The sequence below is a fragment of the Notamacropus eugenii genome, chromosome 5 (assembly GCF_028372415.1).
Source record: "Notamacropus eugenii isolate mMacEug1 chromosome 5, mMacEug1.pri_v2, whole genome shotgun sequence".
NCBI lineage: Eukaryota > Metazoa > Chordata > Mammalia > Diprotodontia > Macropodidae > Notamacropus > Notamacropus eugenii.
In genome coordinates this window covers 12,868,636-12,895,294 of record NC_092876.1, presented here as the reverse complement: position 1 = coordinate 12,895,294, position 26,659 = coordinate 12,868,636, and the positions used below count along the sequence as shown (strand labels likewise).

Here is a 26,659-nt window from a genome sequence, read left to right as displayed (position 1 = left end):
AAAGAAAGTATGATGGTGCATGATTCAATGGAAACTTGGGTCCCTCCCAGGCTTCTCCTGCTTGTAAATAAAAAGGAAGTTAGAGAATATATCCCAGAGGCAGAGGAGAGACACCCACAGACAGAGAAATGCAGAGAGAGGCAGAGACCTAGGCGGGGTGGAAGAGAGAGAGTGGTTTGGACCGTACTGAGAAGGGAGTGGGTCTTCAGAGGAAGGAAGAAGGGAGGGAGGCGGGGGCCGGGCAAGAGGTGGAGAGAAGGAGGGAGAGAGCAGGGCGGGGCAGGGAGGCCGGGAAAAGGGACCGAGCATTAGCTCTGACTTCCTCTGGCTGCGCTGGCTAAGTGCTTCTCCGTTATTTGAGAAAGAAAGGAGCCTTTGAGACAGGAAAGACCCCATCTGCCTCCAGATACCTTCTACCTGGCCAAGGAGAAGGTGAGAATCCTAAAGCACTTAGTAGGTATGGGAAGGGAAGAGGAAGGGGACAGGAAGGGGAGGGGGCAGGGAGAGGGGAGAGGCAACACTCTTTGAGATCCACATATGGGACATTCCCTTCCCCACAGATGCTGGGGGTGGGGGGAAGTAGAGGGTGTTCTGCCAAAGACCCCAGCTGTCTCTTCCTGCCTCGTCTTCCTTCCTCCGGGGATCCAGACATCTGAGCTAACAGCCCTTACTCCCCAGCTCAGGATTTCCTGTCTTTCTCCTGTTCTAACTTCCAGACCCCAATTCTCCCTCTTGGCCAGTTCTCTGAAGAGACCCAACTAATTCCCTTAACTGCCCTGCACTAAGCCAGGCATCCCAAGCTTCCTACACCTCAGTTTTGCTCTCCTAGGGATCCCCACACTTAGTCCTGCTAGCACCCAGACCTTTACCACTCTATCTCACTTCCATAGCCCTGAAAGGCCCCAGGTGTTTGGCTGCCCTGCCCTAGACCGAGCGATGACTTGAGGAGGACAGTAGCAAGGCCCCAGGGCTGGGGTTTCTCTGGTGGGAGAGAAGGGAATGAGTCACAGTGACTCATGTTGAACCCCCACCAAGGAGCGGGGGAAGACAGGAGGAGAGCCTAGTGGAGTCTTAGTCCCTAGGGCAGCGCCCCACTCCAGCTCACAAACTGGGGACTAGTGGGGAGGAACTAGGTGGGGCAGGTTTCAATCCTCATGTCTGGGTTCTAGTTCTTAGAGGGCCCAGATGGTGCAAACACAGGGAGTGTGGGAGGGGAAGATCCCCCTGCAGCTCCACTCCACACACGCTTCCCGCCCCCCCCCCCCCCATCCTTTGAGGATGCAGGCATCTCCTTCAACTCCACTGGGGAATATCCAGGCTAGATCCCCAGGCCATGCCCCTAAACTCCCCCCTTGGGAGTGTCCTCCATACCTAGGTGCCAGCCTGGCTCTCCCCTCCCCCCAGACTCTGTGGGCATCATGTCCCTGCTCCTGGTGGCTGTCTCTGCCCTGCACATCCTCATTCTCATCCTGCTCTTTGTGGCCACCCTGGACAAGGTGAGATTATGGGTTCAGGGAGGGGTGTTCTGGCTCGGCCCAGGGCTTTCCTCCCTGCTCCCCCCCCTTCCCTGCCTTTTCCACCCCTGCGAAAGCATCTGGCCGTGCGATGCACCTCAATACAGGCACCTTTGGGGTAGAGACAAAAGTGAATGTCCTTGCCTTCAAAGAGCTTACCGCATATGGCAGAAACAATGGTACACACAGGTACATGCACACACACACTCAGACACACACTTGTACATACATACAATAGATGGATGTACATACGGGGGAGGGCCCTGCCCATGGGCGCAGAGGGAAGACATCCGAGGATGTGAGGAAGGGGATGTACCCCAGGAAAGGGATGGGGAGGGCAAAGATGATGAGCCCATAACCTGAGGGGATCCCAACGAGAGAAAGACCTTAAAGCTGAACAGAGGGGTTGACAGCTTTAGCCAAGAGCCAAGGAGTCCGGACACTTCACTGAGGGGGAGGCAGAGATACAGTCAAACTGGAGTTTAAGGAAAATCCCTAGGACCCCACCCATCAATTCCCCTCCTTCCAAGCAGGCTCTGCCCCTCGGCCACCCTCCCCCCCACCCTCCCCCGTCCCTAATTCTTGTTCTCTTCTGCCTTTTTTTTTTTTTGACCCCGACTGGTCTCAGTCATGGTGGATTCTCCCTGGGAATGACTCACTGAACCTTTGGAAGGAATGCTTGGCCCATTTGAACCAATCTTCCCGGGAGATCTGGCAATGCAAAAATGTCAGCGAAAACGGTGAGGGAGAGCACCCCCCAAAGCTCCCCCCACCCAACTACACCTCTGCATGGAGGGGGGGGCAGAAGGGTTTGGATTGCCACAGCCCATTAACATCAGTCCCAGGGGTCAGCCCCCAGTTCTGAGGGGCAAAGTCCCAAGGCCCCAAGACAGCCAGGGTTGGGATTCCACCTTCTGAGGAGGGTGGGGCCAATGCAAACAAATGAATGAATGAAATAGCATTTATGAAACACTACTATACCAAGCATGGTGCTGGGGGCCAGGAGTGCCAATACAAAAGGAGCCGGGTTGCTGCCCCCTGGGAGCTCCCAGTCTAACCAGGCAGACGTAGGGAAGGGAATGGCAGCTAAGAGTCTCCGGCTCTGCTCCCCAGGTTGGCTCAAGGCCGTGCAGGCCCTCATGGTGCTGTCCTTGGTGTTCTGCTGCCTCTCCTTCATCCTCTTCATGTTCCAGCTGTACAACATGAAACGAGGGGGTCTCTTCTATGCCACAGGGCTGTGCCAGCTCTGCACCAGTGAGTGAGCCAGGGCTGGGGCCTCGGGCATGGGTGCCCCTTGGAAGGGAGGATGGGGAGGGGAGGGCAGGCACCAGACTGGGGGCTGCAGGGAGGGGGTGGGTGTGACTCCCTCTGCCCTGCCCCCTCCCCTAGGTGTGTCAGTGTTCACGGGGGCCCTTATCTACGCCATACACGTCAAGGAGTTTCATCATGCTGGAGGCTCCTTCGGCTACTGCTTTGCCCTAGCCTGGGTGGCATTTCCTCTGGCGCTGGCCAGCGGCATCATTTACATCCACCTGAGGAAACGAGAGTGACGTCCCCCTCCCCTGGCCAGCTGGCCCTGGCTCACAGCCCCCGAACCAGTGAGACAGCAGCCTCTCCAGCTGCCTTGTCCTGGGCTAGGTCCTGACCCTGGCCAGTTTCCTCCTCTGTGGAATGGGGGAGTAAGAAGAAGCTTTCTCGGTCCTCTTCCTCTTCCCTGCCCAACCCCTCTGACATGCACTTCCTGCCTCTAACACGGTACCTTGGGGGCCTTTCCCGCTCTTACTCAGGCAGCTGGTGCCCAGATGACCTGGCCAGGAGTGAAGACCTCAGTTCAAATCCAGCCTCAGGCACTTACAAGTCCCTTAACCTGTTCACCTCAGCTTCCTCAGCTGTAAAATGAGGGTAATAATACCACCTTCCTCCCAGAGTTGAGGATCAAATGCAGTGATACTTGTCACATACTCAGCACAGCGCCTGCCCTCCCTTCTCTCCCAGCTCTGACAGCCTCAGTTCTAAGATCCCTTTCTGTTGTAGCATGGCCCTTCTGTCCTGACATCCTGCCTTCTCCAAAGGCCCTTTCAGCTCCACTCTTAGATCTTCATCTCTGAGATCTGACCCTCTCCCTTCTACTGGATTGGGAGGAGGAAGGAGCTTTGGGTTTAGTCCTGCCCGCGTGACCATAGGGAAGTCCCTGCCCCTCCCTGGCCTTGGTTTCCCCATGTATAACTGAAGGCATTATACAAGAGCAGGGACAAGCCTTTGTGGTGGAGGCCGGAGACTTGGCTTTGGGCCCTGGTTCCAGATTCTTCTCTGGCTTCTTCCTCTTCAACAGGAGAGCCTAGTTTAGCTCTGAATCTTAGGATCAATGAGAGAATGTCACAGGACACAAATGAGATCCAACGGGAATAAAGTGCTTTGTAACCTTCCCAGTGATCGTGACCTGATTATTTCCAGTTGTGAGCCCCATGCTGTCCTGGTGGTTCTGCCTGCTCCAGTACTCCCTGGGACACCCGCATGAGGCGCAATGCCCTCTTCCTAGGCAGAGGAGAAACCCAGCTGCCTGAGAATCCCCAGTAAAGGGAGGAGATGCCCCTAGTCCAATGTTTTATGGGAGCATGGCAAATGCCTTTCTTTCATGTTGGGTCCCTATTACCAGCCTGCTCTGGAATTAAATGACCCAGCCACTCATACTGAGGAGTCCCTGCTTAGCCAGCCTTGCCCCCTCAGGGCCCCACATAGTGGTAGCTCTTGCCCACACAGAGAATGTTGTAAACAGGGTTTATTTCTTTGGGAATTGGATACATGGGAACAGGGATCAGTATTGCACATGGGGGGACATGGGGTGGGAGGGAGCTAGAGGTAGAGTTGGCAGAAGTTGGCATTGAAAATATCAGGATCTGGGGAAGGCACTGGCATTGGGAGGGGCAGACCCTGCTCCCTTCCCAAGAGGCCGATGGGAGCAGCAGAGACAACTGGGTCCCCAGGGTCATGTGCCTCTGGGTGGCCCCTGGCCATGAGTTTCAGCCCGCTGGAAGTCAGTGGGGCCAATGATCCGACCTGCAGGGCTTTAGTGGGTCAGGAGAGGATAGAAAGCTCATTCCCTGATTGGCTGAATCTGAGAAGGTTCCAGGGGTCTCTGAAGTTGGGCAGCCCAGGAGGGGCTAGGGCTTTTGCAGAGATCTGGTGGTGGGCCAGGGGGCACATTTCGGGCCAGGGCTTCCAGGTGGTTGAGGGCCCGGGCCCCGTTGAAGGTCACTTCGAAGCCTGTCTGGGCCAGGAGCCAGGCTTCTACAGAGTCCTGCAGCCACCTGACACCATCTAAGGGAAAGGAAGGAGCAGATCAGGAGGGTCACCTTGGGCCTCAGCAGTTGGAGGCTTGGCTCTCAGGGAGCTGCTTACCCTCTGGAGGCCCCGGACCCCTGCGTCCCATAAAGCTGTAGGCCAGGAGAGCTTCCTTGGCATGCTCGTCCTGTGCCCGATGTACCAGGGCTGTGATCAGCTCTGAGTTGTTGGAAGTACTCCGGAAGTAGAGCATGTGAGCCAGCTCCAGGGCCTGCAGGTTCCGACGTTGGCCGTACATCTGCAGCAGGAAGGCAAGAGGGAAGGGACAAGGGGAGGGAGAGGAGGGGATGCAGCAGGAGTTCCACTGGTGTTGCCCACTCTCGTTCCAAGCATTCCAGACTATGGAGGGCCCCATCCTGGGGCTCAGGGGCTGTTCCAAGGAGCCTGGTGAATTCCAGCCCCATGGAAATTTCATTCATTCATGGGAGAGGCCACCAAACGCTCAGGACACCTGAGCTCAGCCCCACACCTGCAGCTCCCTAGCTGGGAGATGAGGCCTCAGTTTCCTTAAGCACAGAGTAGGTCCCCCCCAGTTCTAACATCCAGAGTCAAGGGACAGAGGGCTGGAGCATCAGGTCGCACCACCCCACCCTATGTCCTGGTGGCTCCATCCACATTCTCTGGCTGAAGACTGCCCCTGGCGATGAACCGCCAGGCAGCACCCACAAGTGCAGAGGTCAGACCAGCCAGTGCCACTCTCTCATGTCACAGATGAGAAACTGAGGCTGGAGAAGGCCATGCTCCCTGAGCCCCGGCCGAGGGCTCACCTTGGAGGCGCGGTGCGCCATGAATATAGCAAACAGCAGCAGCAGCAGGGAGGTGGCCACCTTGAGGTCAGTCAGCACCACCATGCCCACATTGACGAAGAACGCCAGGCCCGAGATCAGGAGCATGGTGTTGAGCAGGGCCCGCTGCAGGAGTGGTGTCCGCACCTTCAGCTCAGGGAGGAGCTGCTCCAGCCCCTCCAGGGGGGTGTCCTTGAAGCTCTTCAGCACCAGGTGACCCCTCGTGGTGCGGGCTGCCACCACTACCCGCTTAAAGTAACGCCTGAGCCCCGAGGGCCCAGTCAGGAATCCCCTCCAGCCCCTACCTGCCCTCCACAGCAAGACTCAGGGGGTGCACTGGGCCAGGGGAGAGAAGGCTCGAGGGTGCACTGGACCAGGGGGAGTGGAGGGGAGCTAGTCCCTGCCCTATGAGGGGCTCTAGGGCTGGTGCAAGTCCATAAACCTCCCTGGACCTCAGCTTTTTCATCTGTAAAACAAAGGTACCTTCTAGATGCGAAAGTCTGGAGTGGATCCCTGCTCTCTTACTTACTATCTGGGTGGCCAGGGACAAGTGACTTCTCTGTGCCTCAGTTTCCCCCTCAGTAAAATGGGTGGGGCTTGATGAGGTCCCTTCCAGATCTGACTCTAGGCTGACCATGTGACTGTGGCCAGAGACCTGGCCCTCTCTGGGCCTCTCCATTTGCTCTTCTGCAGAATGAGGGAGCTGACCTAGACAGGCTCTGGTGCTCCCTCTCCCTTGCTAGCTGCTTTGGCCTCTTGATGACAAGGGGCTGGAGGGCCCCCCCACCCAGTTCCCCCGCACTTACCGCTCTGCAGGGGGGGATTTAGTGAAGAAGCCCCGCTCGGAGCCCACGATGGATTTGCGTGGCAGCCGTCCCACTCGCTGGCCCAGGGCCCAGAACTGCATACAAGTGTAGTGATCCAGGTTGATGGACACCTGCAGGGACATAAGCTAGTGTCTGCTATGGTGTGGGCATATGGGTGGGCCAAGCTTGGCCCCTCCCTTTCCTCCTCTGGGATCTGGCTTCCCTAGGCCAGCTCTCCCCCAGACCTCTACCTGGTCACATGGGACTGACTATCTCAGGCCTCCCTCTGGGCAGGCAACTGACATGCCTGCAAGGGATCTTTCCTCCCCTCAGCTGGCTACCCTTGTCCCTTGCTCCTGACCTGCACCCCTCAGTCCATCTGGGCCACCTGTTCAGAAAAGCTGCTGCCCAGGCACCCCAGCTCACACAGCTCTACTGTCCAAGACTGGACCCGAACTCAGTTCTGGGCAAAATGACACCATCGAACCGCTCCAGCAGGCCTCTGTCCTGGGCTCTCCTCTCTCAAGCAGACCCCTTCCTACTGTCCCTGTTCTTTGGAGAGCACTACCTTCTTCCCCCAACCTGGGCCTTCTCCCCACCCATCTCTGACCTTAGCTGGACAACTGCCCCCGCTGAAAAATGCTCCACACAGTGGCTAAGCTCATCTTGTGTCCCTGTCACTGCCCCGGGCCTTCCCCTCCCCAGGTCTGACCTCTACCCCCAGGCCAGCACCCAGGGGCCTTAGCTGGATGGTTGCCCCCCCTGAAGCATGCTCCATTTGGTGGCTAAGCTGGTCTTCTGACCCTGTCACTGCCCCTCTCCACAAACCTCCACATCAAGGCCTTTGGGGACTGGTCGGGCTGTACACTTGGTTCTTCACACACTGTATGCCAGCCAAGGCAGCCTCCCTGCCATGAGCTGCACATAAAATCCATTTCCCCCTAACCCACTTTTGCCCAGGCTGGCCCTCCTGCCTCCAGTGCCCTCCCTCTTGGCCCTCAGCACAGCTCAGGCCTCCTATAGGATGTCTTTCTGGACCCTGACAGTGCTGGATCCCACTGATGTGACATCTACTTGGTAGATATTTCAAATTTCCTTTTCTGGGTACATGTTGTGGCCCCAAAAGGAATGTGAGCGCCTTGAGGGCAGAGGCCATTTCCTGCTTTTGGACTTTGTGGCCTCAGGTTGGGGAACACTGAAAGGACTTAATAATTGTGTGCTGACTGACCACAGCTGGCTTCCACTTCCCCAGGTACAGGGCAGAACTGGACAGGGCTGCTACCTGAACCTCATCTTGTGGGTGGTGGACCACCAGGGCATAGGCCAGGGTGTCCTCAGACAGCGGGGAAAAGTTGGCTTGATCCAGTAGCGGCTCCAGGGCCAGGAGGACCTCCTGCTCATTGGCCAGGCGCTGGGGTTCTGTGAGGGAGGGCTGGTCCAGGGTGTCTCGGTCTGGGTTGATGGGGTCATACAGCGCCTGCAGGGCAGGGGCACAGACTGGGGTCAGGGTCTGGTGTACAGGGGAGAGATGCTGCCCACTTCACCAGACCAGAGGACAGCTGTAGCTCACAGAGTCAAGGCCATCCCTCTAAAACTGTGACTCCTGGCCTCTTGGGCTACTGACAGTCTGAGCACAGTCTGGTCAATGTCAGGGCCAGCCCCAAGTGACTGGTTAGGGTGGACAGAGGGAGAGCTCCTCCTCCAGTCAATGTCAGGGCCGGCCCCCACTGCCCCGCCCGGGGCACACAAGGCGCATGGCCCCCCCATCTGAACGAGCCCTCAGATCTTCACCTGCAGCTGGGTCAGGGTGCGGTTATACTGAGAGAGGATGCAGAAGTCACTGTGGGACGCAAACTCCAAGAGCGCAGACTGGGAGGAAGAACTGCTGTGAAACTCCTGGAAGGGAAAACTGGAGCTTGCGGTCCCTGCCAGGAGAACCTCCCTACCAGCAACCCCAGGGGCGTCCCCACCCCTGCTGCCCCCGGGGTGCTGGGAGTTGTGGTTCCAGGGATTTCCCCAGTGCAACCTGGAAACTACGACTCCCAGCATGCTCGGGGCGGGCACTCCGCCCCCGGAAGGAAGGAGTTGTTTTGACACCCGGGAGCTGCTGGAGCCTGTAGTTCCCCAGGTGACCTGCAGGAGTAGCTGCAGCAGCTGGTCCTTGGAGAAGGGGATGAATCGCTCCTGATACTGCTGGGCCCAGTTCCGGGGCTCCGTGGGGTTCCACATCTTCCGATACTCCCCCATCTTTGCAGTCAGGGAGGAGTGGGGCCTGGAGGCGGCCTCGGGGGCCCAGGGCCTCAGCGGGGGCCGGGGGAAGCCCCACCACCCGGCCCCACACGCTGCTCGGGCCACCCGGAGCATGCTGAGCCCCAGCACCCCGAAGGGAGCGAGAAGGCGAGAAGGCTCGGAGACAAGCACTACATGGCAAAAGCAGAGGAGGGTCACAGGTCACGGGTGCCTTTCCCAAAGTCTCGTCCTCCTCCCTCTCTGCCCCGCAAGAAGTCCTGACAGACGACTGGGTTCCCAGGCCCAGCCCACAGCCCCCCTCGGGGGCTTCTCTCCCGCACCCCAGGGGGCATGAAGTTAGGGGCCAGGAGTCAAAGGTCACGGGGTAGACTACACGTTTTCCCCCAAGGCACACCCCATGAGCAAGGCGGAGCCGGGAACGCTATTAGGAGATGGGTTTGAATGCATCTCAGAAAACTCCCGGGTCACCCCAAAGCGCTGCATTAAAATTGCACCCCAGCCCCAGAAAGCCTTTCCCTCCCCCTCACCTTAGAAAGGTTTGGTTGTCATTGAGACTGCTGCACATGCGCAGGGCCAGCAGCATGGGCCTCCAGGTGCCGCTTTACTCGAGGGACGGCGCATGCGTGGGAGTGAGAGCGCAGTTTCGCCTCGTGAGGCGACTTGGTGGGCCACGCATGCGCCTACATGGGGGCGTGTGGGGGCGGGGTTTGATAAGTGAGGGCATTCTGGGGAGTGAGCTCGGACTATTTCCTCCAGGGACTTCCCTGGGGAGGGAGAAGGGAGGAGTAGCTAAGGTTCGGTTGCTGAACGCATGCGCGCACAGCGAACTATGATTCAGAGGCGCGCGGCAGGGTTCGTGCGTGCCTCAGGCCAACGGCTTCCGAGGCCCCACCCCCATCCCTCAATGAGCGGGGGCCGTGTGCCTGGGGGCGGGGCCTCCAGTCAGCCAATAGGCTTTCGACGCGCGGAGAGGAAAAGGCGGGAAAAAGGCGGGTCTGGGGAGAAAGCTGCTGGGGCAGGGAGGTCGGGTGGGAGGGGGAGAGCCTCCCCGTTTTCTGTGGAAGACCCCAGTTCTTAAGGAAATATTCCCCCAATCTGAGGGGGAGACCCCCCTTTCCTAAGGAGAGCTGCTCCCCTGATTGTGAGCGATCCCTCCCATTCCGAGCAAGGACTGCCACTGTCAGAAGAGGCACCCCAAGTTCCGAGGTGGACACCCCTCCAAGGACCTCCCAGTTCTGAGCAGATTCCCACACTTTCCCCAAGGAGCCCCCTTTCTGAGGACATTCCCCCCGTTTTGGAGAGAGAGTCCTCCCCTGACCTCCAGGAGGCAGAGAGTCCCCCAGTCTTGAAGTGAGGACACCCCTTCTGTATAAGACCCCACTTTGGAAGGAAAAGTCCTTTCTTCTGAAAGCTAAGAAGAGGTATCCCTCATTTCTGTGGGGGAAGACCCCATTCTGAAGAGACACCCTCAATTCTTGGGAGGTACCCCCCATCCTAAAGAAATATCTTCCAGTCCTGGGGTGCCGGCCTCCATTTTGAGCTAGTGCGAGGCTTCAATGGGCAGCACCCCCCTTGCACCTCCAGAGCCCCCCACTCATCCCGTTCTGACCTCCCCTCTTCTCTATCTGGGTGTCCCCAGGTGAGGTCATCAGAGTCCCAGTGAAGGCGAGACCAGTGTGTCCAGCCCCATAGAGGAGAAGGGCCGACATGTATGTGCCCGAGAGCCTCCACGACCTGGCTGACAGCGAGGTGGTCCAGTTTGTGAAGAAGCCCAAGACCGTCTCCCGGATCTTTGCTGGGGTGAGGCCCCCCTCCCGACCCCTGGCCTAACCGCCCCCTTCAGGCTTCTCCGGCAAAGCGATGACAAGGGAGCTTGGTTGGATGTCTTGGGACTGGGTTCTTGAAGGCCATGCCTTCAGAGCACAACTCCTTCCACCGGGGCAAGTCACGTAAGCCCTCACCTACCTCATCTGTCCAAGATAATACTGGTTTTGGCCTTTTTCCCCCCCTATCCAGCACTCAGCACAGAGTAATACGCTCAACACGTGCCAGTTGTTGGTTGTACTGCCTGCCTTACCAGGCTCCGTCAACCATGAAGTGCTGTATAACTGCAGTTTTATTCCTGTGTAGGAAAGGAAGGATGACCAAGAGTCTGTGTGTCTTCATCAGGAGCAGTTAATTCTAGGCTCACTTTATTTTCTTTTCTGCTGGGGTTACCAACCTGGTAGGCAGATCCGAGGAATTTGGTAAATTTAGTTTATCCCAGATCTGAGCCAGGCATTTGTCAAAGCCTCACATATTCTATTGGGGATAAGATGGAAAGAGGTAGATTCAGTGATAATGCAATTGGATGGTGGAAAGAGGTGGATTCAGTGATAATGCAATTGGATGGTGGAAAGAGGTGGATTCAGTGATAATGCAATTGGATGGCTAAACGCAAAGCCTGGAGGACTACTTTCTGAGGCTGTAGAACTGAGCCCGAATGGAAGTCAGTCAGAGTTTGAAGACAGCTTGAAAAGAGGTCTCTGCTTAAGTGGCACATAGATCTATACTTGACTCTGGAACATTTTACATGTCTCCTAAATGACCAATAATGCCACACAGAGCTCACTGACCAAACATATAGGGAGCACAAAGGAAGGGAAACTAACATGGTGGATGGCAGTCAGAATCCCCAAAGATCTCTGCAGGCTCCAACACAATGTGAAAATGAATAGGGAAGATTCATCAACCTATCGACCGGCATTTATGTGAGAATACAAATAAAAAAGCAAATCCAAAAAGAATCCCTGCCCTAAAGGAAGTTGCATGGTAATGCCCAACAAGATGCCATGTAAATCAGAGCATGCATTGTAAAGACAGAGCAGATAGAAGGAAGGGTCCCCTTAGAGGGGCAACCTTAGTAGTGGAGGAAACCAGGGAAGGCCTCTCAGAGAAGGGAGCACTTGAATCTTAAAAGAAGCCTGGAATTCCAAGATTGGGAAGGAAGAGACAAAGGATGGGGTGCCTTGTACAAAGAAGAGGAAGGGGGCCAGTATGGCCTGGATTGGAAAGAAGAAGGGAATGGTGGGAAGGGGCCAAGCTGTAAAGAGATTTAGATGCCAAAGGACTTTCTATTTGTTCCGGAACCAGTAGCTTATTGAGGGGGCAGGCCTGCCTTCTCCCAACCACACTTGTGTAAATAATCTGGCAACCAAGAGTTGGAATGGAAAAACACTGATAAGAAGGCTATTGCAATAATTCATGTGAGACATGATCAGGACCTGAATTTGGGTGGTGGTTATGTCAGTGGAGACGAGAGAGTGTATGCAAGACACATTGAAGAGAGAGAAATGGTGCAGTTTGGCTAAGGATTGGATATGTAGGGTTAGCAAGAGATTGGGAAAGTAGAAGATGACAGTGACATTTTGAACCTGGATGACCAAAAGGATGGTGATTCCCCTCAGTAGCGGTAGGGAATTTCAGAATAGAGGCAAAGACAGAAGTTCTGTTTTGGACATGTGTTTCTGATGCCCACAGAATATCCAGTTTGAAATCTCTAACAGGCAGTTGGTGATGGGGGACTGGAGCTCTGGAGAGAGACTAGCACTAGACAAGTAGAAATGGGAATCATCTGCATAGAAATGATAATGACTGAATCCATGGCAGGTAATGAGATGCCCAAGTGGCCAAGGGTAGGCCCTTGAGGGATGCTTAAAGTTAATGGCTATGACTTGGAGGAAGGGTGAGCCAAGGGGCCTGAGAAGGAGCAGTCAGACAGGTAGGAGGAGAAAACCCAGAGAAGACAAGGGGGGCAGTAGGGTCAGAAGGCCAAGGATCAAGAAGAAGCCATTCCATTTGGCATTTGAGAAGTCGTTGCCACCTTTGGAGTCTGGAGCTGAATGATGAGGTTAGAAACCAGACTGCAGAAGGTTTAGAAGCCAGGAAAGGAAGGGAAGCTTTTTGTGGGAGTTTAGCTAATGCAGAGAAGAGAGAGATGTAGGACAATAGCTGGCAGGCATGGTAGGACCCAGTGAGGTATTTAAGGCCAGGCGAGACTTGGGCACCTTTGTAGACAGCAGGGAAGGAGCCATTAAACAGAGAGAGATTGAAGATAATTGAGAGAGTGGGGATGATGGAGGGGGAGAAGAAGGTGGGAGGGGAAGAAAACAAGAGTAAATCTATAGGAGCCGGCCCTGGCAAAGAGAAAAGATCGAGGAGGAGATAATGGGGGGGGGGGGTGATGTCAGAGGAATAGGTGAGGAGGAGGAGGGATGGAGAGGGACCTCTCAGGGAATGGTCTCAATTTGTTCAGTGAATTATGAGGACAGCTTGAGGAGAGAAAAGGTTTGAAACAGCTGCTGTAGTGAGTGGGACAGTGAATCGGTCAGGGTGGGAAGCAGCATTGGCCCAGGGAGATGAACTTGCAGAAATTTGTAGTGGACCCAATCGGCATAGGTTCCTGATCTCCTGCAGCTCCTTCTGGCTGCACGTGAATAGGGGAAAGAACGCAGATGGCTGGAATGAGGTAGACTGGGAGTTGGCGAGCTGGGATGCCCATAAGACAAGCTGGTAAGGGATTCAGGAACAGACAGGGGTGTAGAATCAGCACAGTTCATCCAGGGGTCAAGGCTGGGAAGAGATCTCCTTAGAAGAATGATTGGGAGAAGTGTGTAGGCCAGGCAAGGACAATGGCCTGGTGAGTGCTGAGGGACAGAAGAAGGACAAAGTCTCTTTAGTAAGAGGAAAGCCCAAGGACAGATGGCAGTTCTGAGTTCTCCAACACAGAAGTGGAAAGATGGTGGGGGCAGATGGCATAACTAGCATCTAGTCAGGGCAAGGGCATAAGCACCCCTGCGTGTAGAAGAGAGGAGAGCCGAGGAGGAGGTCATGGTTTCTGAAAAGATCAAAGGAGTGGTGAAAGTGCTAACATTGAAGTCCCCTAGGATGACATAAGGAGTTGAGGTGGAGGGGAAGACCACGAGCCAGATGCTGAATTCACTGACAAAGGAGAGAAAGAGTCCTGGGCTCAGGAGATAATAGCTTACAGAATCTGGCCTGTTGGATCAATGTGGAGTGAATGAACCTCAGAGGAGGTGAGGTGGCAAAGAGTGTCCAGAGAATCGGAGTGCAAGTGTAGCCAGCGCTAGGGAGGGTCATCCAGGCCATCAGAAGGGAGCCAGGGCTCAGGGAGAGCCAGGAGATGGAAGGATCAGAAAGGAAAAGGCTTAAGAAGCAAGCTAGTTTGAGCATAGAGTCAGTGATCCAGAAGACTCTTGTCCAGTGGGATGGGGGGAGAGGGTGATAAGAATGAAAGAAAGGATAGCCAGTGGGAGAGGGGAGGTTCAGGATCACAGAGCGGGAGAGAGGAGAAGGGAAATGAACCTATCTAACCACTGCGGATCAGTCCAGACCCAGAGGTCCACTGATAAAGGCAGGTTCAAAGTCCCTGGATTGTGTAGGCACAACCCTCCTGCTATTGGAACACACCTGGTATATGATCACCTAGCCTTGTTTTCAGGTTGAGAAGCCCAGTTAAGGGAGGAGTCAGGAAGGACTTTTGCCAGGGGGAAGTCACCTCCTCACCTCTCTCGCAGTAGAGCTTGTGCCCTCAGCAAGGGCATAGGGAAGTCTAGGAAAGAGCCAGGCCTAGTGCTTCAGCCCAGTCTGGAAACTCTATCCAAGCAGATCTTGGCCTCCCTGTGTCCTTAGGCCCATCAAAAATAGGAATATAAATGGTTCAAGAAACCCACCTACCAAATCTCTAATCAGCAGTAATTTAGAGTTTTTTTTATCTGACTATACATACGTTTCTTCATCTGAAAACCATTTATCAATTGGGGAATGACTTATATTCTTATCAATTGATCCAGTTCTCTATATATTTTAGAAATGAGGCCTTTATCAGAAACACTAGCAGTAAAAACTGTTTCCCAGTTTTCTGCTTCCCTTCTCTTCTTGGTTGCATTGGCTTTGTTTGTGCAAAGCATTTTTAATTTAATGTCTTCAGAATTATCCATTTTGCATTTCCTAATGCCCTCTCTCTCTTGTTTGGTCATACCTTCCTTCCTTTCCTTGCTCTCCAAATTTGCTTATATCTAAATCACGTATGCATTTGGACCTTATCTTGGTATAAGGTGTATGATCTATGCCTAGTTTCTGCCATTCTCTTTTTCAGTTTTCCCAACAGTTTGGTCAAATAGTGAATTCTTGTCTGAAAAGCTTGGATCTTTGGGTTGATCATGCAGTAGATTACTATAAGCACTGACTACTGTGTCTTGTGTACATAATCTGTCCCACCGACCCACCACTCTGTCTCTTAGCCCGTAGTAAGTAAGTAAGTAAGTAAAGCTGTCATATAGTTTTAGATCTGATACAGTTAGGCCATCTTCCTTCACATTTTTCTTCATTAATTCCCATGATATTCTTGACCTTTTGCTCTTGCAGATGAATTCTGTTCTTATTTTTCCTAGCTCTTTCAAATCACCTCCCAAATCTAAGATGGGTCATATGTGGTTAGGCTGAGAACAGATATAAAACTGAAGTTCTCCAAGAGGAAGACAATGTTTGTGTCTGTATCCCCAGGGCATAGCACCATTCCTGGCACGTGACTGCTGTTTAATAATTGCTCCTTGATTGGTTCCACAGCCGTTAATCTGAAAAAGAGCTGGACCTTTTTATGGGCTGCAAGCTCAGTAGGAGTAGGAATTGTGAAGGGTGACCCGAAATCAGAGACATTAAACCCGGGAAGCATCCTGCCTTGGCCAGACCACGTGCCATCTGGGAGCTGTTCCTGGCCTGGCCTGGCCTGGCCTGAGGGAGCAGGGAGGGCTAGGGGTGTCTGTCCTGGGGTGCTTAGCAAGGAGAACGAATGGGCAACCCAGTCTTCCCTCCACATGCACAGGCTGATCTAGATGAGGTTGAAGGGCAACTCAATCAACTCAGTTGTACAATGTTTATTGTGTGTTAGGTCTGGTGGAGGGGTCACTGAGTCACAAAGAAAAAACAGTGCAATAATTCTTGCCCTCAGAATATCTTACAAGTCCCTGAAGGCTTGAAATATGTCTTCCCAATGGTCTGGTTGTGTAGCTGGTACAACACCATCTTTCTCATTCGGAGGCTCAGAGAGATGACATGACTTGTGTAGTCTCACGTAGCGAACGAGTCATGGTTCCAGCCTTGGACCTGAGCTCTCTTTCCAGGTCCAGGACACTTTTCACTTATCTGCTCACTGCCTGGTTGTTAGGGGACCCTGGGCATCACCACTTAGGATTAGTTTGGGCGGGTTCCAAGAAGGGAAATAGCACAGACATGGGCAAGGAGAACTCTGAACTTTCAAGTAGAAAGCTGGAGTTCTTGGAAGGCTGAAGGGAGAATTCTGGGCAGAGGGAGGGGCAGTTTCAGGAGGACTCACTGGAGGGGCTGCCAGGGTTTGGGATGACGGAGCCTTGGGGGCCTTCCACAAGCTCGGTGTGTGACCATGGACAAATCATTTCATGCTTCTGGGTCTCAACTTTCTCTGGTGCTACCTTCCAGGCACTTCTCACCTCCCAAATGGACCCAGTCAGCCTTGATCTCCCTGTGAGCCTGGAACGAATGTGTCCAGCTCCCTCGCCCATATCCCCTTGCGGCCAACCTTGCTTCTTCTTTCCTTCCTCTTGCCCTCCTCAAAGCTCCACTCAAGTGCATCTCCTTCAAAGATGCTTTCCTCCCTCCTCCCTGGTGTTCAAGTTCCCCTCAGCCAGTCACCGGATGTTTCTTTTGTCTGTATCCAGGATTTTTTTGTCTATAAATTTGCAGCATCCCCCTTCCTAGAAATGTGAGCTCTCCCTGGGCAGAGACTACATCTGTATATGTCTGCCCAGGCCTGCTACCTGTCAGGCTTCTTCTGCATGGCGGGCAGGGTAGAGCAATGGGACCAAGCAATTGAATTCATCTCAACAAGCATTTATCCATCCCCTGCCAACTCTAAGGCCCCAAAGATACAAAAGACAAAAATTAGGACAGTTCCTGCCCTTGAGGAGCTTATATTCACCTGGAAGTTTCAACAAAGCAAGTTTCTACTCCAGGTTAGGAAAAACCTCCTAACAGTGAGAATTCCAAGGTGTAATGGGCTATCCTCAAAGGGAGTCAATTCTTGGTCATTCGGTATCGTATGGTAGAGGTTGGATGAGCAGCTATCAGCAATATTATAGGGAGGATTCCTGTTCAGATCAGCCATTAAGCATTAATTAAGCACTAGCTGTATGCCAAGAAAACCCCTGCTTTGGATTATTCCCCCCATCTGCTGCCTTTCATGCACTGCTGAAGGAAGCTGGGGAAAATTTAGGAGCTGTGTTGACTGGGGCCATTCTGAGTTTATGTTATGTGATCTCAGCTGGGCCCTCACTGCAGCAAAGCAATCTTTTATATCTCCCAAACAGTTCATCCCTCCTCAAACCTCCCACAGTTTCCCCTTCCCCCACGTCTCAGCTAAGAACCTTGCTTTACATTTTGCTAAAAAAAAAAACAAACCTGAGGCTGTTTGCAGAGAGTTCCTACCCCTCAGATGCCTCTGTCACTATCTCCTCCTTCACTCCATCTCCCATGATGAGGTGGCCTTTATCCTTGACAAGGTCAACCCTCCATATGCACAAGTGATCCCATTTCATCAGGCCTTCTCTCCCAGCTCACCTCCTCTACCATATCAAATCCTCAGTCTCCTTTGCTGGATCTTCATCATTCCTGCCAGTCATAGAAGTCTTCCAGCACTCTATCCTTGGTCCTCTTCCCTTCTCTCTCTGTTCTGGGTCACTTGTGGATCTCTTCTGCTCCCATGGTCTCTCCAATCTACCCATCCTTCCCCCACCTCTCAGCTGACTTGCATCTCCAACTGCCTTTCAGACATCCTCAAATGGATGTCCAATAGACTCTTAAACTCAACCTATCCCAAACTGATCATCTTTCCCCCAAATCTCCCCTCCCTCCCAAACTTCCCTGTTAGTATTGAGGAAACCTTCAGGCTCTCGGCCTAGAAGTCCCAGCTCAACACTGCTCCCATTCATTTCAGTCATCTCCAGTCTGTTGCCAAGGTCTGTCATTTCTACCTTTGGGTGTTTTTTTGTTCAGCCATGCCTGATTCTTCATGACCACATTTGAGTTTTTCTTGGCAAAGATACTGGAGTGATTTGCCATTTCCTTCTCCAGCTCATTTTACAGAGGAAGAAACTGAGGCAAACAGGGCTAAGTGACTTGCCCAGGGTGACACCACTACTAAGTGTCTGAGGTTAGATTGGAACCTGAGGAGATGAGTCTTGCTGACTTCCAGGCCCAGTGCTCTGGGCAGTGCAGCACCGGCTGGCTGCCCACCAGCAGCTTCTTTCCTGCTGCATTGCCCCACATCACCTCAGGGTTGACCTGTTATAATGGGGGAACCTAGCTCCAGGCTCTCCCCACTCCAGTCATCCTTCACTCAGCTGTCCACTGAGTCTTCCTAAAACACAAACTGAACCTGGACACTGCCCAGCACATTCAGTCACCCCTGATGGTCAAACTGGATCCCTTCTGGTTTTTAAAGGCCTTCAGGAGCTTCTCTCTTCCTGCCTCTCCAGCCTTCTTCCACCTGGCTCCCTTCCCACCGATGCTCCATCTCCTGATTCTAGGCATTTCCAAGGATGTGCCAGGCATCGCCCACTCTCCCTCCTCATCTCTGCCTCCTGGCCATCTGGGCTTCCTTCAGGTCTCTGGAATGTCCGCCCTTCTGCCAGAGGCCTTTGCAGGTCCTCCCTCAGAGACTGCCCCATGCATCCTCAGTCTATCTTGTTGGGCCAGAGTCATTAACGTGCTGCCTGGCAGACTGGATTAGACTGTGACCACTGTTGGCCTTTCTGTCCCCAGTGCTCAGCACAATACCTGGCACATAGTAGGTGCCTAGTAAGTACTAGTTGTCTGACTAAAATACAATCCCTGCCCCCAAGAAGCTCCCACTCTGAGATAGGGAGAAGGGTTATTTCAGAGGGAGCACACTAGGCATGTGTGTGTAACCCAGAGGAAGGACTGGGAAGATCCCTAGAGCAGAGAGGATTGGAGTTGAGTCTTGAGGAAGCCAGGAAGGGGAACACAAATTTATTAAGTGACTTCTCTATGCTAAAAACCTTACAGACAACTTACAACAACCGTAGGTGCTACTGGATCCCCATTTTGCAGTTGAGGAAACTGAGGCAGATGAGGTTAAGTACCTTGCTCAGGGTCACACAGCTAAAAAGTGTCTGAGGCTCAGCAACTTCCCCAACCCTTCCCTTGGGAAGGGAAGCCAAGAGCCAGAGGTGAGGAGGGAGAGCATCCCAGATAGAGGAGACAGCAGGGAAAGTATGCTCAGGTGGGAGATGGAAACAGCCAGGAGGCCAGTGTTATTGAACCCCAGAGTACATGGAAAGGAGTAAAGTGGAAGACTAGAAAGGTAGGAAGGGACCTGGACCTGGCCATCAGCTTATGAGGGACTTGGAATTCTAGAGGATTTTCTACTGGATCCTGCAAGTGAGAGGGAGCCCCTGGAGGTTATTGACCAGGGGGATGCCGTGCTCAGACCTGTCTTTAGGAAGGCCATTTTGGCAGCTTGGAGTGGGGAGAGGCTGGAGGTAGGCAGACACCCCCTCAAAACCCCCAACAGCAGCTCTTGCCATAGTCCAGGTGTGAGGAGGTGAGGGCAGTGTCAGAGTTGAGAAGGGGGCATGTTCTGGAGAGGCCAAACTAGTCTCAAGAAAAAGACTTGGCAGCAGAACCTGATATGGGGTGTGAGTACAATGAAGGATGAGACCCAGGTTGGGAGCCTCCCGAAGGGGAGAAAAGGAGTCTGCCATGCTGGTGGCTGCGGTGTTAGGGATGTCAGAAGGTGGTCAGCAATGGGGCTCCATTCTCAGGTTGGAGAGATAGTAGCTGACCCCGTGGGAGCTCCACCACGGGACAGTCCAGGACGGAACCTGGTGGACAGTCATGGCAGAACCTGCATGAAAATCCAACACAAGGATTTTGCTGAGAGGGACGGGTCAGACAGGGAGAGGCTCTCCCAAGGTCCTTTCCACCTCTGACCCTCCAGGGCTAGGAGAGATGGAGGCTGCATGAGCAAACTTGTAGGGGGAGCATGGGAGCTGAGGGTAAGAGAGAGGGTGGGGTCTTGTCCTGGCCTGGCTCAGCCTTGCAGTGCTACCTCAGGGAAATCCCGTTCTCCAGCTGAGCATGTTTCTTCACCTGTAAGATAGATGGGCTACCTTCTATCTTCTAACAGGCCTGGTGGTGAGGAAAGTGTTGCATAAAGGTTCAAATCCTATTATGGGAGCTCCTCTTGTTACTGACAAAATGGAAGATCCACCATATATTAATTCACCAGACACATTGGGCTGCCTCCTTCATCACTCCATGCTGGATGCCTTTAGCCAAGACCTGGTCCCTGCCTCTGGGGCTGAGCTAGAATGGTTTGGGGAAACTCTCTGAGTTTGGGCCCCACTTTCTGTGGGCACAGGGCAGCCTGGGCTCCTCAGGAGCTTTTGTGGGTACTGCACAAGCAAAACCAGACAGCCAGTTTGGGGGCTTTTGAGAATATGGGGATGTGAATGGGCTGCCTGAAGCAGAAAGTGGTCAGGCTCTGGCAGTGATCCAGGGGGCTAGGGAGGAGCCTCTGAGTGGGACCAGACTGGGAGTGGACTTTGGCAGACAGGGGATCAGCAGGATTTGTAATCATCTGATATGAGTAAGGCTGGAGGAGCCCAAGGTTATGGAATGTGGAAGACTGGGAGGCTGATAACCTAGCTGGCAGAAAGAGCAAAGTCAAAAGGAAAGGTCCCCAGAATCCCCAGCTTGCCTTGTGCTGTGCTACTTCTGCCCCAGCCCCCAGGGAGAAGGGGAGGCAGAGCAGAGGATCTGGGAGGCTGGGCAGGTCCCCTGGGAGGTCTTCTCTCCTGGGGCTCGGGAGAGGCAGGAGGCCCCCCCGGGAAGCGCTTCCCCCTCAGCTCTCGCCCTGTCCAGGTCTTCTCGCTCATCGTTTTTGCTACGTTGCTGACCGATGGCTACCAGAACCTGCCCAGCTCCTCGCAGCTGCACTGCGTCCTCAATGACAACCATGTGGCCTGCAGCTTCGCAGTGGTCACTGGCCTCCTGGCCTTCTTGGGCTGCCTGCTCTTCCTCACCTTAGACAGCCTAGTGGCCCGCGTCACCAGCACCCGCCTGAAGACTGCAGTCCTCCTGCTGGATTTCTCACTCTCTGGTACGGGCTCCTCAGCCTGGACTGCCTAGAGATAACCCTGAAGGTCTCTGGCCTCCTTTTAGAAATGAAGGGATTCGCCTCTGATCTGACAGGAGGCCATAGCTCTGCCCCTTGTTCTGGGCCTGAGACCACCCGCAAATCTTTCTACCCCAATATGGGAACCCTGGTATCCCCCAGTGCCTGGCTGTTATAAAGACTGGCTTGAGGGCAATGGGTCAGTGTATGGGAGCACACAAGCAGAAGGCTAGGGTGGTGGGTACGGCATCCTCAGAAGAGAGGGGCAGTGGACCTGATGAACTGGCCTTGCACTCCAGATGACCTAGGTCAGTGTCTCCCCAGTTGTTCTGAGACTGTGCCCGGGCTGTCGCTTCAAGCCGCCCATTGCCCTAGACTACCCAGCAACTGCTGATGGATGAAATCAGGTTCAGTCCAAAACACTAATCTTGACAACGACTGATGACTGGTCTCCCCCTCTCCTTTTGCTCGATGGTGGACTCACTGGCTCTCAGGAGATGACCGATCCTTTGGGAAGCCCCCAGGGCTGCCCTGCCTCCTCTGGGAAGGGCCCTGACCCCAGCACCCCTCTCCTCTGCCACAGTCATCTGGGTCGGAGTGTGGTTCGTGGGCTTTTGTTTCCTGGCTAACCAGTGGCAGCGCTCATCCCCTCACCACTACCTTCTGGGCAACAGCAGCGCCAAGGCAGCCATTGCCTTCTCCTTCTTCTCCATCCCTGTCTGGGTAAGACCGGGGCAGGGGCGCAGGGAGGCAGATGTGGCCTGAATTGCTCTGGGGAGGAGACTACCTTTATGGAGGTGGCTGAGTGTCTGCTGGGGTCAGGCCTTCCACCAGGTTTTAGAAAAGACCCAAAGTTTAAAAGTTAGCCAGTCTCTTCCTATCCCCTTTCCCATCATGGAGCTGAGTCCAAAGCCCTGCCTGGGGCCTGAACTGGAAGAACTGTAGCACAGAAGCCTGTGCTTGAATTCTGATTCTGCCTCTTACTAGCTGTGTGACCTTGAGCCAGTTCCTTTCCATCCAAGATCAGTTTCCCTATTTGTTGAGGGATCTGAACAATGTGATCAGTAAACATTCCCCCAATCCTCAATCCCACGACCTCCCCACAGATGGCCCTGGCCTACCTGGCACTTCAGGACCTCCGCAGTGACCCATCTGTCCCCTACAAGCGCTCCCTGGATGAGGGTGGTGTGGCCCTGACAGCCCTCTCTTCTGGCACCACCACTACCATGGGACCCAACAGCCTGGGCTACCCTGGCTCCATCCCGCCCCCATACCCCACCACTCCCAAGACAGCTCGCCTTGCTATGATGAATGACAACTGAGGCCACCACCTGATTTCCCTCAGTTATTAAAGAGACTCTCTCTTCCTCCCACGGAGGTGTTTGTGAAAAGCTGAGCCTGCCTTGCCTTGTCTGTCCATCCATCAGTCAATCAAAATCGACCCTTTCTTGTTTCAGGGAAGGGAAGGGAGGAGGGCCCTGTTTGGGTTGATAAGAGTGGGGTCTCTCCTAGTCCCCATGACTTGGCCTCAGGACAGCCTCACGAAACTCCATAACTCCCGAGAAAAGATTCATTTCCTCTAAGGAAAAGTTAGTGAAATAGCTGTTGGGTCACAGGAAAGTTACTAAGTTCTTCTTTCACCCTCAGTCTTCTCCTCCATAGAAGGGGAGAGTCATTCTGGCATGGCTTTGCACACAGAGTGGTCTTAAGGGCACCAAGAACTTGAGTGTCCATAGGAATGGGATTTTGGTGATTAAGGCCTTCAGAAACCAGACTTTGCAAAGTCCTTCCGGGGCAGCCACACACCATCCCTGTGGACATTTGGGAAAAGGGATGCCAGCCAGGACTGCAAGGCCCAGCCAAGTTCACAAACACATCAGAGGGGCCTTTAAGGACCAAGTCCACCCTGTGCCCTACTGCAAACAGAGAAAAGGTCCCCCAGGTCTCCCTTCAAGGCAGGTGGGCGGGAGACTACAGGCCCAAAGCCTGGAGCTGCTTCTGCTCTGCTAAGAACAGTCACTATTGGCTTAGAATTCCTCACAATGGGGACTTGAAGCAGATACACCAGGAAAGAGAGAGGCGCACACAGACAAGTAGACAGTGAGAAGTTCATTTTTGTCTTTATTTCAAGTGAACAAGGAGTTAACCATCAATTCTGTACAAAAATGGGGCATGGCCCCTTTCCTCCCTCCCCATGCCCCTGGACAAAAAAACTGACAAAAGATATAAAAGATGAAGGGGAGGAGTCACCCCACCAGCCCCTCTGATGCTCCAGAAAAAAAGCTGGAGGAGGGGCCTTGTTGGCCAGGGAAGAGGCTGTGTTTGGCAAAGTCTGGAGGGAGGAGGAAACAGACAGCAGGGAAGTGGGGGGCTCAGCTGGGGGGCTCCCCATCCACCCCCCCAGACAGTTTCTAAAAACACGGGGTCTGGAGCCTGACAAGATGACGGAAGGAAAAACAGGGAGTTATCTAAATCCCAACCAAATCAAAAAAGATTTCGTCTTTTGTTTCTCTAAAAGGCAAAACACTATAAAAGAGCCAGGGCCCTGAGCTCTTGCTCTCCAGGGCTTGGGGGCCCCATGCCCTCCTCCCCTTGCCCCCAGCCCTGGGGAGCAGAGGAGCAGGGAAGGGGACCCCCCTTGGACTGGACAGGTCCTAGGCCCCTCCACCCCATCCCATCCGTGCTGCTGTGGCCCATCTCCTCTCGCCATCCCTGCTTCTGCTGTGAAGATGCCTTGGGGAGCCACCACTATGCAGGCAGGCTCAACTTCTTCCCCTTCAAAACTGAGGGAGAGAGAAAGAGAGAGGGTTGGAGTCAAGTGTGGGAGGAAAGGACAGCCCCTCCCCATACACATGTGTCTGTGCGCGCAAACACACACATACATGGCCACCCCCCCATCCCCTAAACTAGGGCTGGGAGAATGGAGGGAGAGAGAAGGAATGGAGGGCTGGGGAGGAAACCAGGGGAAGGGAGCCCCCCTCACCCCCCCCAACCTAGTTACCTTTGGTGATGTAGAGGTAGAAGAAGTCGCAGTAGAGCACAGTCTGCACCAGGCCAGCCACAATGGCGATGAGGTCAAAGAAACCTTCAAACTGGTAGCGCCAAATCCAATTGAATAGGTATAGCGTCCTGTAGACACCCAGGGCAAACAGGTAGTGGCTGGTAATGGTCTCTGCTTCTCCTGTCTTGCTCACCATGAACAGCTGTGGCAGGATGGCCACAGACTCCAGGTAAATGGAGAAGGTCCATAGGATCTGGGGGGCGGAGAGAATGGTGCGGTGGAATGAGCCAGGTCAGAAGGGAGGGCCAGGAAGACAGGGGAAGGATGCAGGAGACCAGGAGAGGGGGGTCAGAGAGCAGGAAGGGGGGGAGATAGGGGAGATGAGGAGGGCAGAACGAGCTGAGAGTACAAGACACAAAAGGAAGGGTGAAGGCAGGAAAGCTGGGCTACGGGGGAAAGGCCCCCAGGAGAGAGAGTGGAGGTGGGAATCCAGGCCGGGAATGGGGGGAGAGGCAGAGAGAGGGGAGGAAAAGAGAGGGAGGGCACAATCGTTAGAGGGTCAGCTCTGGGGACCCCACCCCCCACCAGGTGCTGAGACCAGGCCAAGGACCGTGGGGGGACACATGCTGCTGGATCTTCTCCCCTTGGGTCCCAGTGGTGTTTGTAAAGTTACCACCCAAGCTGACGGTGCTGCACTGTGGTGAGCTAGCCCCACAGCCAAGGAATGGCACAGGGGAAGAAGGCCCAGGCCCTGGACCCAACCAACCCATGCTCCCCAACAACCCAAGTCCCCTGTAAATGTTTCCCAGCTCTGTGAGGGAGTGGGGGGAGGGGCCTGGTCTCACCTCCCTCAGGTCAGGCTCACCTCCAGAGGTGTGAAGTCATGGTTGACTAGAAAGGCCAAAATGGCAGTGGGGACCACAAGGAACTCCACTCGGAAGGTGTCGTGGTTACCATCATAGGTGGCCTTAAACTTGCTGTAGATCATCCAGACCGTGGTGAAGGAGCAGGCAATGTAGACCACCTGTGGGAGGCAGCGCTCTGAGGACCTGATCCCCCCTCCAGTAGAGCCCCTCCCAGCCCCACCATCCTCCATGGCCCCCCGCACAGCCCCCCATCCTCCATGGCCCCCCTCCCAGCCCCCCATCCTCCATGGCCCCCCCTCCCAGCCCCCATTCTCCATGGCCCCCCCCAGCAGCCCCCCATCCTCCATGGCCCCCCCCTGCGCAGCCCCCCATCCTCCATGGCCCCCCAGCAGCCCCCCATCCTCCATGGCCCCCCCCTGCGCAGCCCCCCATCCTCCATGGCCCCCCAGCAGCCCCCATCCTCCATGGCCCCCCAGCAGCCCCCCATCCTCCATGGCCCCCCTCCCAGCCCCCCATCCTCCATGGCCCCCCGCACAGCCCCCCATCCTCCATGGCCCCCCAGCAGCCCCCCATCCTCCATGGCCCCCCGCGCAGCCCCCCATCCTCCATGGCCCCCCCCCTGCGCAGCCCCCCATCCTCCATGGCCCCCCCCTGCGCAGCCCCCCATCCTCCATGGCCCCCCAGCAGCCCCCCATCCTCCATGGCCCCCCGCGCAGTCCCCCATCCTCCATGGCCCCCCAGCAGCCCCCCATCCTCCATGGCCCCCCCCGCGCAGCCCCCCATCCTCCATGGCCCCCCAGCAGCCCCCCATCCTCCATGGCCCCCCCCCCTGCGCAGCCCCCCATCCTCCATGGCCCCCCCCCTGCGCAGCCCCCCATCCTCCATGGCCCCCAGCAGCCCCCCATCCTCCATGGCCCCCCAGCAGCCCCCATCCTCCATGGCCCCCCAGCAGCCCCCCATCCTCCATGGCCCCCCCCTGCGCAGCCCCCCATCCTCCATGGCCCCCCCCCTGCGCAGCCCCCCATCCTCCATGGCCCCCCCCCTGCGCAGCCCCCCATCCTCCATGGCCCCCACCCCCCAGCGCCCCCCTCCCCTCCCTCCAAGCCCCCCCCACCTTCATGGACGTGTTGTAGAGGGAGATGTAGTTGGTGAACAGGTCTAGGTAGCGGGCGGTGAAGACCACGGCGAACAGGACCTGACTCTTGCCCGAGATGCCTGGGGAGGACGGGGGCTCAGCGCAGCCTCCGCGGCCTGGAGGATCGGGGGGCCGGCCCGCGGGCCTGCCTCTCCCGGCCCGCCCTGCCCCTTTCCCAGGGCCGGCAGCCAGGGGGCGGGCCCGGCCGCGGGCGGGCCCCGAGCTACGAGAGGTCCGGGCTTCGCTGCCGGGCTAGGCCCGGCCGGGCCAGGACCCGGGGCTCAGGCCGCCCCCCGCCCCCCGCGGCCCCCGGGGGCTTGGGAGGGGGGCCCCGCCCCCGGGGGGGCCGTTGGGGCCCGGGCGGTCCCCTTCCCCGGAGGCCCACGTCAGCAGCTCCGGCTCCCTCCCCTCCCCCCGCCTCCCTCCGGCCGGCGATCCCGGGGCGCCCCCGCCCCCCCGGCTCCCCCCGCCCGGGCCGGGGTCCCGCGCCCCCGCCCCTCACCGGCGCAGGAGCGGGACTTCCAGATCTTGAGCAGCAGCAGGATGATGGCCAGGAGGTGGGAGAGGTCCCCCAGGAATCGGAAGAGGTTCATGGCCGGGGCGGGGGGCGCCGGGGCCGGGGGCCGGGGCCGGGGCGGGGGCGCACACGTCCGGGTCCGGGGGAGCGCTCGAGGCCCCGAGCAGGCGGCGGCGGCGGCGGCGGCGGAGCGAAGGCGGGGGGCGGGGGG

The 26,659-nt window shown here is 55.6% G+C and overlaps 4 protein-coding genes across 11 annotated transcripts; 2 read left to right on the top strand and 2 right to left on the bottom strand.

The window, feature by feature from the left end:
* Positions 1–258: 258 nt before the first annotated feature.
* On the top strand, positions 259–3,939 carry EMP3 (epithelial membrane protein 3 (MAM blood group)). 4 transcript variants are annotated; one of them, XM_072607466.1, is made up of 5 exons: positions 259–432; positions 1,405–1,496; positions 2,143–2,254; positions 2,628–2,768; positions 2,904–3,939. In XM_072607466.1, exons 2-5 carry the CDS (start codon positions 1,419–1,421, stop codon positions 3,062–3,064), a joined length of 492 nt encoding a protein of 163 aa, XP_072463567.1. In that variant the 5' UTR covers positions 259–432; positions 1,405–1,418; the 3' UTR covers positions 3,065–3,939. The 4 variants fall into 4 exon arrangements, with proteins under 4 accessions (XP_072463567.1, XP_072463569.1, XP_072463568.1 ...); XM_072607468.1 differs by having other exon boundaries at positions 267–432; positions 1,376–1,496; XM_072607467.1 differs by having other exon boundaries at positions 274–457.
* A 339-nt stretch (positions 3,940–4,278) lies between these two features.
* TMEM143 (transmembrane protein 143) lies at positions 4,279–9,424 on the bottom strand. 2 transcript variants are annotated; one of them, XM_072607424.1, is made up of 8 exons: positions 9,225–9,424; positions 8,581–8,867; positions 8,239–8,343; positions 7,730–7,924; positions 6,448–6,578; positions 5,624–5,903; positions 4,914–5,094; positions 4,279–4,832 (listed from the first exon to the last, which is right to left on the bottom strand). In XM_072607424.1, the coding sequence occupies exons 2-8, from the start codon at positions 8,809–8,811 to the stop codon at positions 4,609–4,611; spliced, it is 1,347 nt and encodes a 448-aa protein (XP_072463525.1). In that variant the 5' UTR covers positions 8,812–8,867; positions 9,225–9,424; the 3' UTR covers positions 4,279–4,608. The 2 variants fall into 2 exon arrangements, with proteins under 2 accessions (XP_072463525.1, XP_072463526.1); XM_072607425.1 differs by having other exon boundaries at positions 8,581–8,851; positions 9,228–9,424.
* On the top strand, positions 9,410–22,320 carry SYNGR4 (synaptogyrin 4). 3 transcript variants are annotated; one of them, XM_072607462.1, is made up of 5 exons: positions 9,410–9,686; positions 10,337–10,497; positions 20,677–20,914; positions 21,513–21,652; positions 22,036–22,320. In XM_072607462.1, the coding sequence occupies exons 2-5, from the start codon at positions 10,405–10,407 to the stop codon at positions 22,249–22,251; spliced, it is 687 nt and encodes a 228-aa protein (XP_072463563.1). In that variant the 5' UTR covers positions 9,410–9,686; positions 10,337–10,404; the 3' UTR covers positions 22,252–22,320. The 3 variants fall into 3 exon arrangements, with proteins under 3 accessions (XP_072463563.1, XP_072463561.1, XP_072463562.1); XM_072607460.1 differs by having other exon boundaries at positions 9,681–10,118; XM_072607461.1 differs by lacking the exon at positions 9,410–9,686 and adding an exon at positions 9,693–9,903.
* Positions 22,321–23,033: 713 nt separating this feature from the next.
* KDELR1 (KDEL endoplasmic reticulum protein retention receptor 1) lies at positions 23,034–26,641 on the bottom strand. Of its 2 annotated transcripts, none has more exons than XR_011966793.1 (5): positions 26,434–26,626; positions 25,911–26,011; positions 24,796–24,954; positions 23,931–24,376; positions 23,034–23,712 (listed from the first exon to the last, which is right to left on the bottom strand). XR_011966793.1 is itself a non-coding variant. In XM_072607442.1 (5 exons), the coding sequence occupies exons 1-5, from the start codon at positions 26,522–26,524 to the stop codon at positions 23,678–23,680; spliced, it is 639 nt and encodes a 212-aa protein (XP_072463543.1). In that variant the 5' UTR covers positions 26,525–26,641; the 3' UTR covers positions 23,034–23,677. The 2 variants fall into 2 exon arrangements, 1 of the variants encoding a protein (XP_072463543.1); XM_072607442.1 differs by having other exon boundaries at positions 23,931–24,183; positions 26,434–26,641.
* Positions 26,642–26,659: the final 18 nt, after the last annotated feature.